The sequence below is a fragment of the Passer domesticus genome, chromosome 5 (genome assembly GCF_036417665.1).
Source record: "Passer domesticus isolate bPasDom1 chromosome 5, bPasDom1.hap1, whole genome shotgun sequence".
NCBI lineage: Eukaryota > Metazoa > Chordata > Aves > Passeriformes > Passeridae > Passer > Passer domesticus.
The window spans coordinates 20,867,866-20,885,552 of record NC_087478.1 but is presented as its reverse complement, the minus strand read 5'-3'; the positions used below and the strand labels follow the sequence as shown (position 1 = coordinate 20,885,552).

General features: G+C 35.9%; 1 protein-coding gene across 12 annotated transcripts in view; it reads right to left on the bottom strand.

Annotated features, from left to right (window-relative positions):
- The window catches only part of CADPS2 (calcium dependent secretion activator 2), a 282,995-nt gene that overhangs the window by 152,239 nt on the left and 113,069 nt on the right, over window positions 1-17,687 (bottom strand). For all 12 annotated transcript variants that reach the window (XM_064422269.1, XM_064422258.1, XM_064422259.1 and 9 more), the window contains 3 exons: window positions 16,705-16,785; window positions 14,850-15,086; window positions 10,559-10,680 (listed from right to left, as the gene is read on the bottom strand). In XM_064422269.1, the coding sequence (XP_064278339.1) occupies window positions 10,559-10,680; window positions 14,850-15,086; window positions 16,705-16,785 (440 nt within the window). The remainder of the gene's footprint in view (window positions 1-10,558; window positions 10,681-14,849; window positions 15,087-16,704; window positions 16,786-17,687) is intronic.

The window sequence follows — 17,687 nt, the reverse complement described above, 5'->3', positions numbered from 1 at the left end:
TTCTACTTTGTCTAGAAACAAGCTTTAACTGCATAAAAACAGGTATCTATAACCCTCAGTTTAGAAATCACACTCACAGTGCAAGTCACAGGAAATACCAGGAAACTAAAGGACAGAGGAGGCTCAGCACCCCCTGACACATCCAAGTGCACTGATACACTGAAGCGCTTCAAATCCAGGTCTGAAAAACCTTCTGTTGTTAGTGAAGGATTGTGTGAGCGTGGAATTTATGAAGTGTAGCATATTACTATGTCCAACTGCAGAGATACAGAGAGAGAAAATGTGAGACCGTGAGCCAGGCGCTGTACCAGCAGTGCAAGTCACCCCACAGCAATGTGACAATAAATCTATATTATGACGAGGGGGCTCCACTCACACAAATAAAAATAGAGTTAAATCCATACTTATCTGATTTTGGTGTTTTTACTGAGACTCCTAAAGAGAGTATTAGTTGGTGCTAATTGCTACTTGTTCTTCCCCGCTGATACTTGGAAAAATATCACAAGCATTTCATTTTCTCTTCTGAGCACAAAATTACCCATCCATTTGTTAATGATTGACACCAGGATGCTACACTAGAATCACAGATTTAACTCTAACAGCTGTCTCATACAGCCCAAAAGCATGTTTATTTTGTTTTATGACTACCATACAAAATAATATGAACATTGCAGCTTCTCCCTTTGAAAAAGGGTATTCAAAAGTACTGCACATGGAACAGAGTTTATTGTGTGCACCACTAAGGATTTAATAGGGTAAAAACCATTCCTTATATGCAACATTACAACGACTATTTTTATTTATTTATTTAGGTATGCATTCTCCAATACATCAGTGAGATCTGGAACTAATGCTTGGAACCTCAAGGGAAAGAGCTTGTATTTCTGTAATGCTTAGAATGGGATTTACATTGTAATTGTTTTTCCTGGAAAATATTTCTTGGTTTCTTTACTTTAAAATTACTCATTTATTTTAATGGAAGAACAAGGAGCATAATTTCCTTGCTCAGAGCAAGCACATTAAACCGCAGCTGAAAAGCAAGGCATAAAGAAGGTTCTAAACAAATAATAAAAACCTTTCACAGTAGAAGCACAGACAAGCCCCACGCTCAGGCAAACTGAACCAGGAGTTAGCCATGTGTCTGTCCTTTCATTACTGACCTCACCTAATATTTTGTGCTTCCCTGTGTTACTGTGATTCCACTATTTTAAGCACAAATTTTGAGGAGAACTACAGATTCACTGTTTTACCATCCCTATTGACGAAACACTGACACTTTGCATAAATGCTCTCTCTATTTAGCTACTACCTTATGGACTGTCAGCTATTGAAGGAGAATGACAATGGTAATGGTTTTCACCCTGAGGTTCCAAAAGAATTCCTCAAAGCTACAAAATGTAGATAGGAGAACAACAAATTGTTCTACAGAGGTGAATGACAGGAGAAAGGGAAAGTACAGTGAAAAGGGAAGTCCTGGTATAAGCATGGAAAGTCATGCAATTACTTTTAAAGGTCACCTTTGATTCCACCTAAGCAGAGTCTACACTACTGCCTTTTACCCTTTATCATTTATTTCTGTCTATATGGGAACTTTTGACCCAGCACACTAATAGTCTGAAATGCAGACTAACAAACCATCGCTTCAGCACTTCCCTTCCAGAAAATTTGTGTCCAGCACCTGCAGCTTAATTTCTGAATGCATTGTTGAGTCACTATCTAGAGTAGTCACTCAAAAAAAAGTGAATGTTTGGGAATTTTTTTCTTTTTCTGTGGATTCAGCAGCAAAATTAAGGTGTTTCAGGGTGACTTTAACAAAACACTGGGAATCCCTTCTTGGAACTTTTTTCTCAAGGAACAGAAAGCTCCAAATTGTAATTTCAGCAACAGCAAGGATACAATGTTTTGATGGATATGCTGTATTGTAATGTTCCTTTACACAGCTAGATTATTATGAAAGGCAAAAAATAATCTGTTAGTATGCAGATTCCTTTTTTCAGGATCTGCTTTTGGTAAAATAACAACTGTTTTAAATAAAGGAATTAACAGAGCTCAAAATTACTGTTTATCTGAGAGCTAATAATGATCTATGCACAAACATGTATTTATTTTTAAGCATAAAAAAATTAATATATGAAAAAATTACTTGTAAAAAAAGCACAAGAAAACTATGTCTAGGTTGGTTGTTTTTTTTTCAAACAAAAAAGTATCTAATAGAAACCAGAAAAGCAAACCAGAAGAGGGGTCCCGTGCATAATAAGCACCTAAGTAAAAACACTCATTTAGACTTCTTACACTGAAAAGAAGAAAAGTGCACTCTAACAGTATAGAATGCTATTATGACAAGTATTGTCATTACAAACATAAAACAGTATGAATAAATTATTAGTCTTGCTTTCCTATCTCACTTTCAATACAGGCAACCAAGACACAAGTCAGGGTGAAAATTTTCGTGGGTGTGTATCTAGACTGACACATTGCCAGGTGATGGCAATCACTGCTACATATTAAGTGAACAATTCATGAGAGGCATTACCTCCTGTTTCTCACCAAGGTTCAAACCCACCTGGAGACTGATGATGGGCACAAGGGCAAGACATGGTCTCAAAATTTCTGTATGAATATTTATTTCACTTTTTCCTTGAAAGAGATAGTTATGAATCCATCAAAATACTGTTAAAAGTTGCAACTCCGATTTACTTCATGTTACTTTGTATTTCTGTGACATTTTAAACGTTCAAAATCTTGTACAAACATTGATAAACTCACAGTACTTTGATGAAGCAGGTAGATGCTGTCATGTCAGTCTAAAGATGTGGGAAAACAAATCATAAACTAGGCTGACCTGCCTGGGCCTGCAGAGTCTATCCGGAAAAGAGCCAGGAATAAAATCAGAAAATGTCAGTATTCCAGTTGGCATAAGACCAATGGGTGTGTTTTATTCTGAAACCCTGCTCTTTCTGACTTGCACTGCTCTTATCAGCTGTCCACAGTACCCTGCCTTTGTTTTTGCTGTCCTCCTACCCTCAGTCCATTGGTATTGCTTTTAAATAGGCACACTAACCTGTAGACTCACACCTTAAATGATGTGTAGTTATTAAGAACTTTCAGGATCTATAAATATATTTTCTTCATCTGTTCAGTGAACTATTCTGCATTCTAGAAGCACTGGACCTCTTGACACCTCTGAGGATCAATGGACATACTAACACAGTGACAGCAAAGAAGAGTCTGCATAGTGGGGTGAAAAACAGTTTCCTGAATGTCATGAGCATTTGAGATGTATAAAGTATTCTTAGCCTGAACAGGATCCAAAAGCAGAAACTTATCTCTTTCAAATCCTTTTTCTCAAGATTTCTCTTTACTCAAAACAAGAACCCTAAACTAAATTAGGCTGTAAAACATGTTCCAATTCAAACACTATATCTAATAAAATGTTTAGCAGTTAATTTGAATGTATCTGTGTCATATTGCTTACAAGACATATAAGCAAATTTTTGAAAGGTCTCTCCAAATCAAGATACAAGAACAGGATATTCTTTAAATGTAAAACTGGACATTTAGGTTGCATCAAAACTCAAGAAGAATCCAAAGGAATTGTTTTCATGTCAACTATTGCCCACAAACAATAACTGAACAAGGTAAGACAGGTGCAGACCACTCTGAAATACAAATTTCAAATTCACTCTACTGAGGTATTCCAGGAGGAGAAGGGAGGTAAAATTTGAGGTAATCTTTCTCAACCCCACCTTCTTTGACAGACCACATCCCTCTAGAAGATACTTTACAGGCTGCCCTTGCCTTCAGCTTGGCCCAGCCAGAGACGAGGTAGATATATTAGAATAAGGCTTATCTTGTTCAAAACCATTTTGCTTATAAGCAAGATTTAATTAGCTTTGGCTTCACCATGCTATTCATAGCCAAAGGCTTTCCAGTTTTAAGCTGGATCACACATCTGCATGTGCTTTAGCATGATGTTATAGAAAGTTTATACCTGCCTGTAAGATATTAGTTGCATTTGTTGTGGGTCAGGTGGGAATGAGGATGGAAACAGATACAACTTGTGCATCAAGCTTCCTCCAAGCTCTGATTGTTATAGTGAAAGGCATGGGTGGGACATGCATCTTCAAACCCAAAGATTTCGAAAATGCACTGTGAAATAAAACTGGTTTCAGTCTCGAAAGAGAAATGTAACATAATATTACATTTTAAAATAGGACAGACACATAGCTATTCTTTCCAGTGGTGCCTCTGTATGAGGAGGGTTAATACTCTCTCTTTATGCTATATGTATTATATAGGGTATATGTATTATATACCCTAATATATGCCTTGGTGACATAAGGATTATGTTTATTGTTAACTATCCAAATAGTGCAAGGAATACAACCAAACTTAATTATCTCCTTTCATCCCATTTTCTTCCATGCTATGTTTCTTTATCTGAAAACAGAATATTCCCTTCTAACAAAAGTGGCTTTCACAAGTCCCTTGATAGAACAGACTTAGACTATTTTGGGAGTTAATCACAGAATCACCATAAAATTTAGGCTGAAAGGAACCTCTAGAGGTCACCTAGTTCAAACCTGTGCAGAGCAAGAACAGTTAAAATTAGGTTGCTCAGGTTATTATCCAGTGGAGTTTCAAATGTCTTTTAATATTGTGTCTGTATATAATTCATATTTCTCTGCAATAAGAGAGATTAAAAATTTCTTCTACAATATAAAATAGTAATCAATGACAGATTGATAAAACCAAGGCACCAAGTAAAACTTGGTGAAACTCTCTTTTGTGAAATTTTTCCATCATTAATCCAGAAGGCAAACTGGGATAAATGTGTATTCTTTTTCTTCTCTATCATTTCCTTTGGAGAACCAATGAAATATCAGGTAATTTCCTACTGTTAATTTCTTTTTTTTTCTCTTAACAGCTGGATAACAAACATAGATGGTATTTAATCAATGCGCCAAATTTTTTTAAAGATTGTTTCTTCACTGTATTTTGTGAATTGCTCCAAAAAGGAACACATACTGATATATGACAAGATGAACACAATGATGGAATTGTTACTTCAGAGATACAAAGGTGAATTTTTGAGAAAATTATAACAATCCTTACACCACTCAGTCAAGCCTAGTTTATGAAAACAGACACACTTTGTTTCCTGTCATGATCCCCACTAGTCCCCTTAAAATTCCAAAATACCATTAAAGGATCATGCTCATCTTCACCAGGTTTTCAGCATTGTATACATTAGCATAATTACGTCTCTCAAACTTAAGCCTGTGAAATTATATTACTAAAATACACAGACATTCTCTAACATATAACCTCACTTTTGTAAATGTTGCCTAAAATGTGTTTATAACTTAAAGAAAATAACTCTGCATGCCAAAAGTAAAATGAACTACTTTGTAGTTGATCTGTGAGATCAACACTGGATTTTGCAGCACCTAGCAAGTAGAAATCTTTCAGGAGTAATAAACAGTCAAAAGAACAGGTAAAAGTAAAAAACCCTGATCAAGAGGCTAAATGCTAAAGAAAATGTATCCTCAGAAGATACAATAGGAAGCATATGAACAAAAAGCTAAGCACAGTTATATCAGGAACTATAAAAATGCAGTCTTAATAGTCCCACTGAGAAAATCCCATGCTCAAATTACCTATTTCAGTAAAAAAGCATCCAAACAAAGAACAGAAAACCATGCAAACACTGTAAGGAGAGTTAGTCAGCTTGCCAGCAACAGAAGAGTTTGATTACTGCCTCTCTGATCAGCCAAATCTTGTGTTTCTGTCCCACCTTTCTTCCTATGTACATTCTCTCATTTTCTATTTAAGAATCCAAGCAATATGAGGCAAGGACAACTTCTTCATTTTACCTTTTCTCTTGTGCAAAAGCAAGGACATGAATTCCTACACATGAAAACAATATGAGGAATGACTGCAGAAAACGAACAGTATAATTAAGTATTACTGAATGAAACAAACTTCATTTATGCACATGTATCAGACAGAGAGCAGTAGCATGTGGGAAATGAGGAGTAGGTGTGCTTTCTCTTTCTTTACATTGTATATCTGTGTTGTCAACCACAAGCTAGGTGACAGCTTTAAGTGTTACTGTCCCCTTGTTTCCCTTAATCAAAAAAAAAAAAAAAACCTATTAAGATACAGGGACTATGATGAAGATGAAGAAAGAAAAATTTCAGATGTTTGGAACATGATAGTTCAACATTATAAATGTTATTTATCCTTTTTCCCTTCAGAAATATGTCTTAGGCCACATTCTCAAAACATCACATTAAAAAAGTATTATTTTTTTATGAGTGAACATGTCATTTAAGAAAGTCTGAAATTTTATAAATCAGGCTTTTTCTCCAGTTTTTAAACTGCTCTATGGAAGTTTTTCTATACAGTCTTTAGTTAATCCACAAGTTCTCATACTTCAAATACTTTATGGAATTAATGATGGTAGAATATGGCATGAAAACAATGTGAGCAGCATTTTCTATATTTGTGCAGTACTGACTGAGGTTCCCTGCCTCCTCTAGTCAGATTTATTCATGCATTCTTCACATACTTCTAACATATTAATAGCCCTTTTAATAAGATTCTACAATCACTGGCAGTAAAATATGATCATCTTATTTGTCTTGTTCACATGAAGAATAAATATCCTTCTCTATTAAAGTTTTATCATCATCAAGATATGATCCTTTCCAATTGCATAAGTATGTGACAAGAAAATGTCACGTGTAGTACTAAAAGATAGTTCACATTTTTTATTTTTAGGCATGATTTTACACGCCTAAAACATGACACTTTCAAGAAATCACATTATTTAATATGCAGAATTTATAATAATCAAGGATAAGAAAGAAATGTGGACACCAGACTCTAAAAGACTAAAAATAAGACAACTTCAATAACGTTTGAAAAATGAAATTAGCACTGGATTTCTGCAGATGACCCCCTGTGGCATCACAGCAACAAAGTTATGCAAAGCTTCACACAACTAAAAGGGCCCTCTGAGGGCACTGCTTACTGATCTCCGGTAGAAAAGGTCACAGGCTATGTTGGAGGGATTTTCAGCGGGGCTAAAAGGCAGGGAACAGTTGGAAGGAATGAAGAAATATTTCCCAGGCAGTTATAAAAATTTTATTGGGTTTGCATGTGAAGCTGTGTAACTGATCTGTTTGTGAAAATGTCCAAGACATAAGCTCAGTAAAACTACGTCATTCTATAGCATTTGCATTTTAGAATGACCATTAGTTACTCAGTAAGATACATATAATCAGTACTTCATTTAGGTTGCTAAAGAAGAAAATGAAGCACTGAAACATAAACTTACAAAGTTATTATTCAAAGGGAGAGAAAACAGGATTTAAATGCATTAAAAAACCAGAAAATATTTACTACTGATGAAAACTGAAAGCCCCTTCAAGGGACCTTAATTAGGCATCTTCCTTTTAAGAATGAATATTGCTTCTAGTTTTTGTTTTACTCTTAAGATGGCACTCAGGGATTTAGAGGAACACTTATATACATGAATAAAAATACTTGTGGAAATATTCAGCATTTGGAATAGTGGATAAATTGTGAATTAGGTGTGCACTTGACTCATGTCTAAGATCACACTGCCTTGCAGTGGCATTTTGAAACATTCATCTGGGTACCCTATTTTCACCTTTTCACTGTAAAAGCCTTTCAATTTTCTGAGTAGTAGCACTGCACTGCATATAGCAATGTTTCAAAAATGAAAAAAATAGGCATAAATAATTCTTTATACTGGTTTGGTTTTTTGTTGTTTTTTTTTCCCATAAATGTAGCCAACAGTTCAAAACAATAAACTGACAACAGAAAAATCTCTCCAGCCAGCAGTCCCCACAGCAGGCTGGTGGTAATCATTCACTTTTCATCATTCTATGCTTAGTATGAGAGCTTTGGTACCCTTTTCTAGCTGCACATCCTACTTAAAATCTGAAGTTACGATCTCGTCCAGCCTCACTGCTACTTCTCCTACATATCAGAAAACAGTACTGAAAATTATACCAGTAAAAGCCAGCTCCAGAGCAGGCAAAGCAGGCAGGCAGCAGCCTCAGGCATCTGACAGCTGTTTTTTCTGTATCAGGAAAGAGAAGGTCTGGCTGTGCTTGCCCACCAGTGCTCTTCCACCAGTGTAATTTCTGATTAAACTCTGCTAAGCCCTCTTGGTTGCCTCCACCACCAATCAATAAAAGCAATACTGCTCCTGCCAAAAAACCTGATTTGGCTCTAACAGAAAAACTAAACTGTAGAAGAAAGCATGTCCCTTTCCATAGGCAGCTTCCTCCATCTTCTTACTGCTTGCTCGTAATTTGCTAATTTCATGCTTGTCTAATTTAATATCCTCCCCCATTGCCTGAAATGAGGTCTTTATCTGTGCTCAAAAGCTAAGTCTCTAAATACTCATAATCATACTGCATGCCAATGTCTCCTAATCACTCTTGCCAGAAATGGAAAGGAGCACAACTCAGAGAAGCACAAGAACTAGGATACTTTTCAGAGCTCTATAATCCTTGCCCCTTAAAGTTACACTGTTTTACAAGTCAGCAGGTCAACAGCACCAGTATCTCCCATTTCTGTGCTTCCAGACTACAGTTCAGGGCATTTCTCAAAAATTCTTCTAAAAATGCATAATTTTTTGCAAACAAATCCATATGATTTTTGGTTTGTACAACATGACTTAGATGGAATAGCCCATAATCTGTCTTTCTCCCATATTCAATCAACTCATACCTTTTGAGTCTGAAGTTCATTAAATAAGTTTACAAGCTTGGAGCAGGTCCTAACATTACACCTTCTCCTAGAAACACTTCAGTTGTTCTTGTATTGACTCCATCTTTTCTAGAGCTTCCTTTTCACAAAGCTTCCACCTTTACAAGTAGGAAAATCAATTAATCTCTTGGTAATTTTTAGTTGATGCATTTATATACTTCTGACTGATTTTATAACATTTACCTTAACCTGCAGTATGAAATAAGTAAGCCACGAACTGATTGTGAGCCATCCCTATCATGTTTTGTTCACCATATCTGGAAATAGCTAGAGAAAACAAAATCCTTGACATCCTCAGACTACTTTTTGAAAGGAAGAGCAACATGTCCAAAATTCAAAAACTTGTGTATTCTAGTTGATTTAAAAACTCATACCAATGACATCAGAGGTTAACCAAGTGTTTAAAACAGACCTGAACAAGTTCAAGGGTGAGGAAAAAGAGCAATACACCATGAGAAGAAACAAGAACCTTGGCTGTGTCAACAGGCAAAGGCTGTAGACACATGCTGCAGGGAACCACACAACAGCAAGAAAAAGGACAGTTTGGAGATGTGCCCTCCATAAAAAACCCTAGTGGGTCTCATGGGACCCTGAACCACCAGAAAACACTCCAAAAGGTCAAGAAAGAAGCAGGTGTTGTTGAATACCCACTTACGACCTTGCTTCAATGTGTACATCTGCGTGTCTTTTTTATTATAGCTCCTTTTAGAAGGCCCTCATAGTACATGGAAATGATAAGAATAAGCATTCCAATACCCTGGAGAAGGAACACAGCCAGAGACTGTGACAAATGAATTTTACATCTTGTCCCACATACTTAGTGTTCTGCAAAGCTGTTTGAATATGCTGCTGGCTTATTTGCCAAGGAAAGTTGCCACAGCCAGAATAAAGTCCACCAAATTAGATCTCCTTCTACTCCCAACTGTAGAGGAGACAGATAAAATTATACTTCTAATTTTGTCTAAAAAAATTCTGTCTTTGTGGTCCGAATGGAATAGAAACTACCATCCCAATTCCATAGAAGATGTTTTATCAGATACTGTAACAACAGCAATTTTTAAATTGTCTTTCACACGGCACACTATGGTGCCAGTAAAACCCCAACACACTGTCTGGAAAGTTATCTACAAAAGATTCCAAATGACATTTTAACAGAGTGAAAAGTGTCTGAAGACAGTGTGTAGGTCAAACAAATCAACCAATTTAATTTCTTACTCTCTGCTACACTAACTGGTTCAACTACAGATGGCATGATGTTATCCACCTCCAAGTCAGTTTGCTGACTGGCTCCATCAAAAATTAATTGAAAGAACTGGATCCTATAATTTAAAATGAAATAGGCTCAGCAGGTGAGCAAGCTTTGTCAAGATTGATTACTGAGTATTGATTTCCCTCCAATTGTAGAAGTTACACTCCACAAGGCCACCTGCACATTAACCTAGAATACATAAAATCACCTCAGGCTAACATCTATCAAGAGGTTTGTGTTTTTGGAGGATGCAGTCTCTAGTTCTCTTCCTCACCTGTACATTCAATGGCTTTCATTTGGACAGCATCCACACTTCGAACTTTCTTCAACCTAAGTATTATTTATATTTTAACTTCTCAGAAAGAATTAGAGATAACTACTCAAGGAAAAAATCACATAAGCTAGCACTAAGCTAATTGTAAAAATTTTAAAGAAAACCAGACATGTTCTCCCATGACAGAAAAGAGATACTGATGCAGCAACAGCAGAGTAGCTTACTGTGGCCTGGAAGCTTCTGCTTGGTCTGTCTGGAGCTTTTCACCCCCTTCCACTTCCATGGTGCAGTAGACAATCCGATTGGGAGCAACTGACTTTAAACCTTGTACTTCCATTATAACAATCTGAGGAAAAGAGAGCAAATAGTTTATCCTTCAGAAAAAATTACACACCACAATTACTGCAGTATTAAGCTCTGTGCAGATTAAAAAAAAGATTTAAGAATCCCCAAAATCCCAAAGTCCACTCACTCAAAAAGACAGAACAGAGTTTTGATCTTCTTTTTCCACTTTCAACAACATCTAAAAGGAATTGAAATTTTTGCTCTGTTTCTACTTGGGCAGTGACCAAAAACTCACTCCAGTCATAATTTAAATGCCAATAGCACAATTTGAGACTCTTGTCTGAACATAATTCTAAATATGCATGAGAAACTGTATCTTTTAATCAGACATCTAAGTGAATATTTATAGAACAAATAGGTTACTAAGTCTGATGGTAAACAAGTAAGTACATTGATCATATCTAGACAAGTAAATTATGGTGCTGTGTCTCTGGAGGTTATAACCCTTGAACCTCAGAAGGGATTTGGTGTTGTGCTGAGCAAGAGGCAGGTCAGAGCACTGGTATCAGCTCCTGTAAGTTTTTTCCCCACTATGCACATCCTTCTCCCAGTGCAGTACTTGCAGTCAGGTTCAGTATGCATATGGGGAAGAGGGAGAAGAGAAATAGAAAAAGCCACCACTACCAGCTGTGCCCTGCAAGTTTTCCTCACCAGGGAAATTTTCAGCTTGGCAGATCATGTAGATTTTCACCTTCTCTAGATTACTCTACACTAGCTCAGAAAAGCCAAATGCAGCTCTATTTTAAATGCTCTCTGCCTTCTCTAAATCTTGTCACAGTGTGAAATTATTGGAATTTTTGCATTTCAGATGTTTCTAATTCAGAAGATTTGAGAACACAGTCATGTTCCCCTGGTTTCTTTGGAAAAGTTGCTTTTCTTGCCAGGTCCCTTTGGGCCCATGCAAAGAAACTGAGAAAAATGTACTCTATCAACAGAAGTTGACCTCAACCAAGCCTTACATGTACACCAACATTTGTTTAATTTATTTTAAAGCTGCCAGAAGCAATGACTACTTTTGGTCTTATTATAGTCAATAGGCTTCTTAGGTCAGCAAGCAACTACTAAAATATGTTGCTACTAAACTTCTTTGCACGTGTGTCACTTTGCTCCAATTCTAGTAAATTAAACCAGACTTCACCCCCAGCTATAAAATGCTTATTTCTTTAAATCTCCCAGAATAATAGTAACAGACACATGTCTTGCAAAATTGCTAGTTTGTAAATATTACAGTGAGACCACAGTCATTGCTCATTTAGACCATTTTTATATTACCCATAAATAATCAACACTGCCTATTATGGTTCATAAATAATAACAGCAATCCAGGGAGAATGATCAAGTCATCCCTCTTTTCCATCTATTATTCAGGAATTCAAGCACTTAGATAGCACTAAAGATCGTTCTAGGTAATACTGCCTATATGGTCTTTCCACATAGTAAACATTATGTCCTTGCTAAATACTGACTTCATGTTTACTCATTTTTATGTTGATAATTCTTTTCCTGAGTTTCCAACTTAACTGCACAGTACACTTGTCTTTGGTAACAATGCAGCACTGGAAAAAAGTTGCATTTCATTCCTTCCAAATGAAACTGTCACTAGTGGATGTATTAGCTCATTAGCTGATAAACAACTTCCTAAATGCTTGTCTGCATTTGAAACTGTCTAACAGCTGAAGAATATAAGTAAGTCTTGTCCTACTACTATGGGGTTTTTGTAAATTTCTGGAAATTTTTTTTTTTTTCTAAATTTCTGCAAATAGGATATTTACGGAAATATTCAAATTGTAAAAAAAAAAGTGGCTGTTGCTTGCAGTGATGCTCAGGAATGTCTCTGACCTTAGTCAGTAAGGTCTACTCCCACTAGAACACTGTTAATATTACTAGCAAGTTCTACTATTTATAATAACAATGCACAGTGACAGGAAGAACCCTGGCCACTTTACCCCGCATCTAGAAATTTTAGGATTCTTCCACTCTGTCCTACATGATGTAGACTTCCTGTTCATTCAGGTGCTAGTTCAGCAGCCCTCAATGGGGATTCTGCTGGTTACCCTACAAATGAGTCCCCACACAAGATGTGACATAGATATGTTTATCTGTTATTCAAAACATGTGAAATCGTGTTCATTTGACCTCACATTTTCAAAGAAGGAAGTACTCTGTCTTCTAGGAAATGCAATCAGCATTTCTTATTTGGCCATTTGCATAGAAAAAGATCATATCTTTCATATTTCAGTCTTCATTAATATCAATTCAACTGTTTCCTTTTGCCCTTATACCTTCTGTGATTTTGCTTCTCAAGAGCAAAAGATGCACACACTGTTTGGCAAGAGAGTCAACTTACATGGTAACTATCATGTCTCTGATGAAAACCTGCCCTACTAAAAAACTATCTCATGTAGAGTAATACTTTAATTCTTTGCCTTGCACGGGATGAACTGTGGATTAGTTATCTTGCAGCAAATATCTTCATTGCTAATGGGGAAAAAGGCAAAAAAACCTTAGGTCACCAGACCTAACAGTCTACATATCTGGTGGAAGAGCGGAGGGGCTATAAATGAAGCAAACCTGCTATGAACTTACCAGAAATTATATCTCCTGTCTTTTTTCATTTAATGATTGTTTCAAACTTTTACTGTGCTTTTGCCCTAAATATCACTATTTCTAGCCCATAACAGCTGTCTCAAGAGGGAGAGAGAAGGCTTTTCCTCCTCTTACATTTATCACCAAGCATACTTTCTTGAAGACCAGAAATATTATTGCCAAACTTTTTATGGTACTTTTTAGATTATTCAGAATTACTCTTGTAAATGCTATTTATGGACCATTCCAGGCTTGGTATTCCCCTTGAGGCAGACATGGCACATGTGATGGAGGCATACAAGATTCAGTACAGGAGTTATAAATACTTCATCTTCTCATACACTTCAACACTAAAGACTGCACTCCAGTTTTACATGCTTGATGAACTAAAACTTTTTGGCACATAGAATGATGGATCTTACTACTCTCTGAAAGCTGATTGTTGGGCTTTTACATTATTAGTTAGCAATATTAAAATTGCATATATTGGGATAAGTAATTTCTCATTTATACAAAGAACTGAAATTTCTTCATTGTCCATATTTGATGTTTTTTATTCCGTATCTTTAAGAATGACATGGGAAAAAATTGTCTGACTTTTCAACACATGAAAAAAATCAGATGCTCGTTTCACTTGAGAAAAAAATATTTAAAAGATAAACAATTTTTATTTCTTTTGAACTCTTTAACAATTGAAATATTCATTGTATAACATTACCTGCTGTCTTAAACAAACTAGAGGCACTTCAAGTGCATAATACAAGTATGGCACCTTCTGACCAACAAATACACAATGCACACCGTGGTAATGTTTTGATTCTACTATTACTGAAAGCAAGATAAGCATTTCTTGGTATGCACATTTGCAGAATTGGACCTGAGTTATGAGGCCAGGCTGAAGGGGGCTTTAATCCATCACATCTAGTGGAAGGTGACCATGGCAGGGGCGCTGGAACTAGATGAACTTTAAGGTCCCTTCCAACCCAAACCATTCTATGATTCTATTCTGTCATCAGAATTGTTTAATAACCAAATGTATTTGTGGCTTCCTCTTCAAGTAAACTGAAATCTATACAGATTAGGATTGTATCCCTACAGGCCAGACTTCCTGCATAATCTCAGAAAAAACAAGACAGATTCTTGAGGAAAATGCAGAAATTTATAAAAAACTGCTATGATCACCAGTAAAGAAAAATCACTGTGTTTTATCTAAACGCTTCTAGTGAGAAAACTCTATTAATTTATAAAATTCCAGGAAGGCATTCCTGATAATAACAGTGTTTCATTTTAACATTTAGAATTACACTTAGCTATTTAATAAATTGGAATTCATTTAAAGTTACATTTGTATGGCAGATTCAACTTCCCACAATTGTGTGGGCCCAAATGCAACTACTGCTGCAAGAGGAAAATGCATCATCCAGCTGTATTCTAAATCCTAATTACCAAAGATACAGAGCATATTTAACTTCTTCAACATAACATTCTAAAAATATTAAGAAAGGACTAATAAAAAAAGAGTGTCAGGACAGGTATTCTAGCAATTTAAGCCATCAACGAGTTTTCTGTGAAATTTGCAATTACCTCTAATGTGAAGGAGAGAACCACATCAGACTTTGACAGCTGAACTTCATTTTCATCTCCTATGTCCAAGAATGCAGAATTCTGTGATCGCTTTAACTTCTGCAGTTTGAACTCTGGCCCACCTTTAGACACTGGCAGACTTTCCAAATTTGCCATCAGCAGATTCACTGAAGACCGCAACTCCTCTATGTACATGTTCTCCATTTCCCTTGTTACAAATTTTGGGAATTTTCTTTCCTTGGAAAATAAATTTTAAAAGTTAGGGTGAAAAAAAAAAATCCCACATTACAGATCATATTAATTTACCAACTTGCTTTCAGTTAAGAGACAATAAATAAGAATATAAGTCATAATTTCAGTGTCTATCTATTTTTATGTCTTCAAAACAGTAATAGAAAGTGAATCCTTTCCCATAAACACAGAACAGTTAATTTTGGAAAGAAGAAATAAATTAAAATAGAACCTTGCACATGTCCCTGAATCATTTAGCCATAAACCCAAACTGAAGAACCACACATTAGGCATTTCTACTTACAGGTGTTTTAAGCATAGTAATTAATAATAGACCTTTAAGGTTACCTTCAATATTTTATAAACTGGCATTTATAAAAGCACCTGTCCACTAGTAGTTTTGTTACTTCATCTATTTCCCATGCTACCAATAATAAGTCTATCATATTCATGCTTCTAATATAAAGCTAATAAACTACAACCACGACAAGAAATTCCTATCATTGCTTACCTTTATTTTTTATAATGGGTCATTCACTTTCAAAGTAACATTTACTTACAATGCATTGTTTTATTTTAAATAATAATCTTAATAATAATAATAAATAATTACTTTAAATAATAATCCCTCTATTAAAAATTACAGATAACTTAATAATCAATTTTTTCCTCTGTAGAAGTTAGACAATAGTATTTAAATATAGTGTTTATAACAATAATCACAAAGAAAAAACATATGTACTCATGTAGTCCATATATGAATCCATACAAAGCCGATTTTATGCACAGTTTCTCCAAATATTGAATACTGGATGCTTAGGAGAGTGTCATTCAAGATTAAACAAAAAATGTAAATTATTCTAAAATATATGTTTCACATATAAATGAAAAACAAACACCAATCCTAATATATTGTCTTCAAAGACAGGCACCTTGCTCCTAAACTGGACAATTTTTATCATTGTGTTATAAGGTCCATCATAAAATGTCCTATATTAAAAACTTTACAGTTGATTTTGTTTCAATAACAAAGACCAAGCAAGTCGACAGTGACCAAAAAGTCCTGCAGCAAGTTGAGTGGACTGGCTCATCCAGCATGACAGGGCCAATAAATGACATATTAAAAAAAACCCTAAAAATAAAAACAAGTAATTTATAGTCAGAGACTAAAAACACAGGCCAAGGCTCAGAGTTGTCTAGCAAAAAACCCCAAAACCTTAGCTCTGTTTTTCAAACTGTACTATATCCTGTGAGGATCATTCAAATAATAATATGCCCACACAGAAGACAAATAAAACAGACTTTTATTGTGTTCTTAAAATATCTTTCCAATTGCTAAGATGCTGTTACTATCCAGTGTAAAAAAAAAAAAGGAGGAAAATTGAACTTGCTGTTGAACGACATGTCGGATCACACAGGATAGGCCTTTCCAAAACCAGGTTTTGCTTTCTCCCTAGCCCAGTTGTCAGACACTCTTCAGAGCAGAAAGAAATGCATCTGCCAGTCTGTTTTCAAACAATCTTCTGCTTCATTTTAGAATAAGAAATAGGAAACACACTTTATGGATCATGCCACTCAATCTCATATGAAGATACGTTTTTGATGCAAGAAAGCAACCACTTACCCTTGCCATTTGTTCTGCCAGTTGCAGTCGTCCATCTAGTTCACGTCTTATCTGGGCTGCTTGCTCATCTCCATTATCCAACTTGGAAAGAGAACAAAAATAAATCCAACTGTGAGAAACGCATTACATTTTAAATTTATAGCAAGCCATCTAGCTAAAAAAACAAGAGAAATTAATTTTAATCTTAAAATTAGTGAAACACTAAACAAATACACAGCTTTGAGGCTCACCAAGATGAAAGAAATATAATGGCCACCATACAGTCAGAGCAGTCAGGGTTTCTGAAGGGTAACCAGTGCTCCCTTGAATTTTTAATACTCAGACTAAACAGAAAAGGTATGATTTATTTGTAAAAATAGCAGCTAAAATAATTTCTCCATGAATCAGAAAACTGGAATAACAGATTGGCTTAGAAAATGTTTGCAAGGAAATTTATCCTTTGGTTCCATGAGTTCCTGTATACGCATATATAGGTATATGGAATAAAACTGTGCAACTATGTCTCCTAAGAATAGTGTTGTTTCACTCAAAAAGCTCCTTTCTCCCAGTATTGCCCAACTGCTCACACCAAGGCATGTCCAATTTGTGAACTTCCAATTTTCATACTTACAGAATAGTCAGGACTAAATGTCTGACTTCTGTCAGGGAGGCAAAGAGGAAGGACATACCTCTTCACATCAACAGAACAGCTGGGTCTCAACAGGAATGAGACTGCCCAACGCATTTTTCACCTGTTTACGTTTTTTGGGCAGCGGAGGGGAGGGGAGGTGGACTGGGGCTTCAGCTCAATGCATGGCCCTGCACAGCTGGTTAAGAGGAAAAAAGAGTGACACATCTCGCCATCTCACCTGAGTAATTGCCAAACAAAGACAAAGACAGCGTTGCCAGAGAGGGCTCTCTCTGTCCCTAGGGCTAAACACAAACACGCTGAATCAACTGTAGCGCATTTAGTATATAGCTAATGTTTAACGATACCTGAGTGG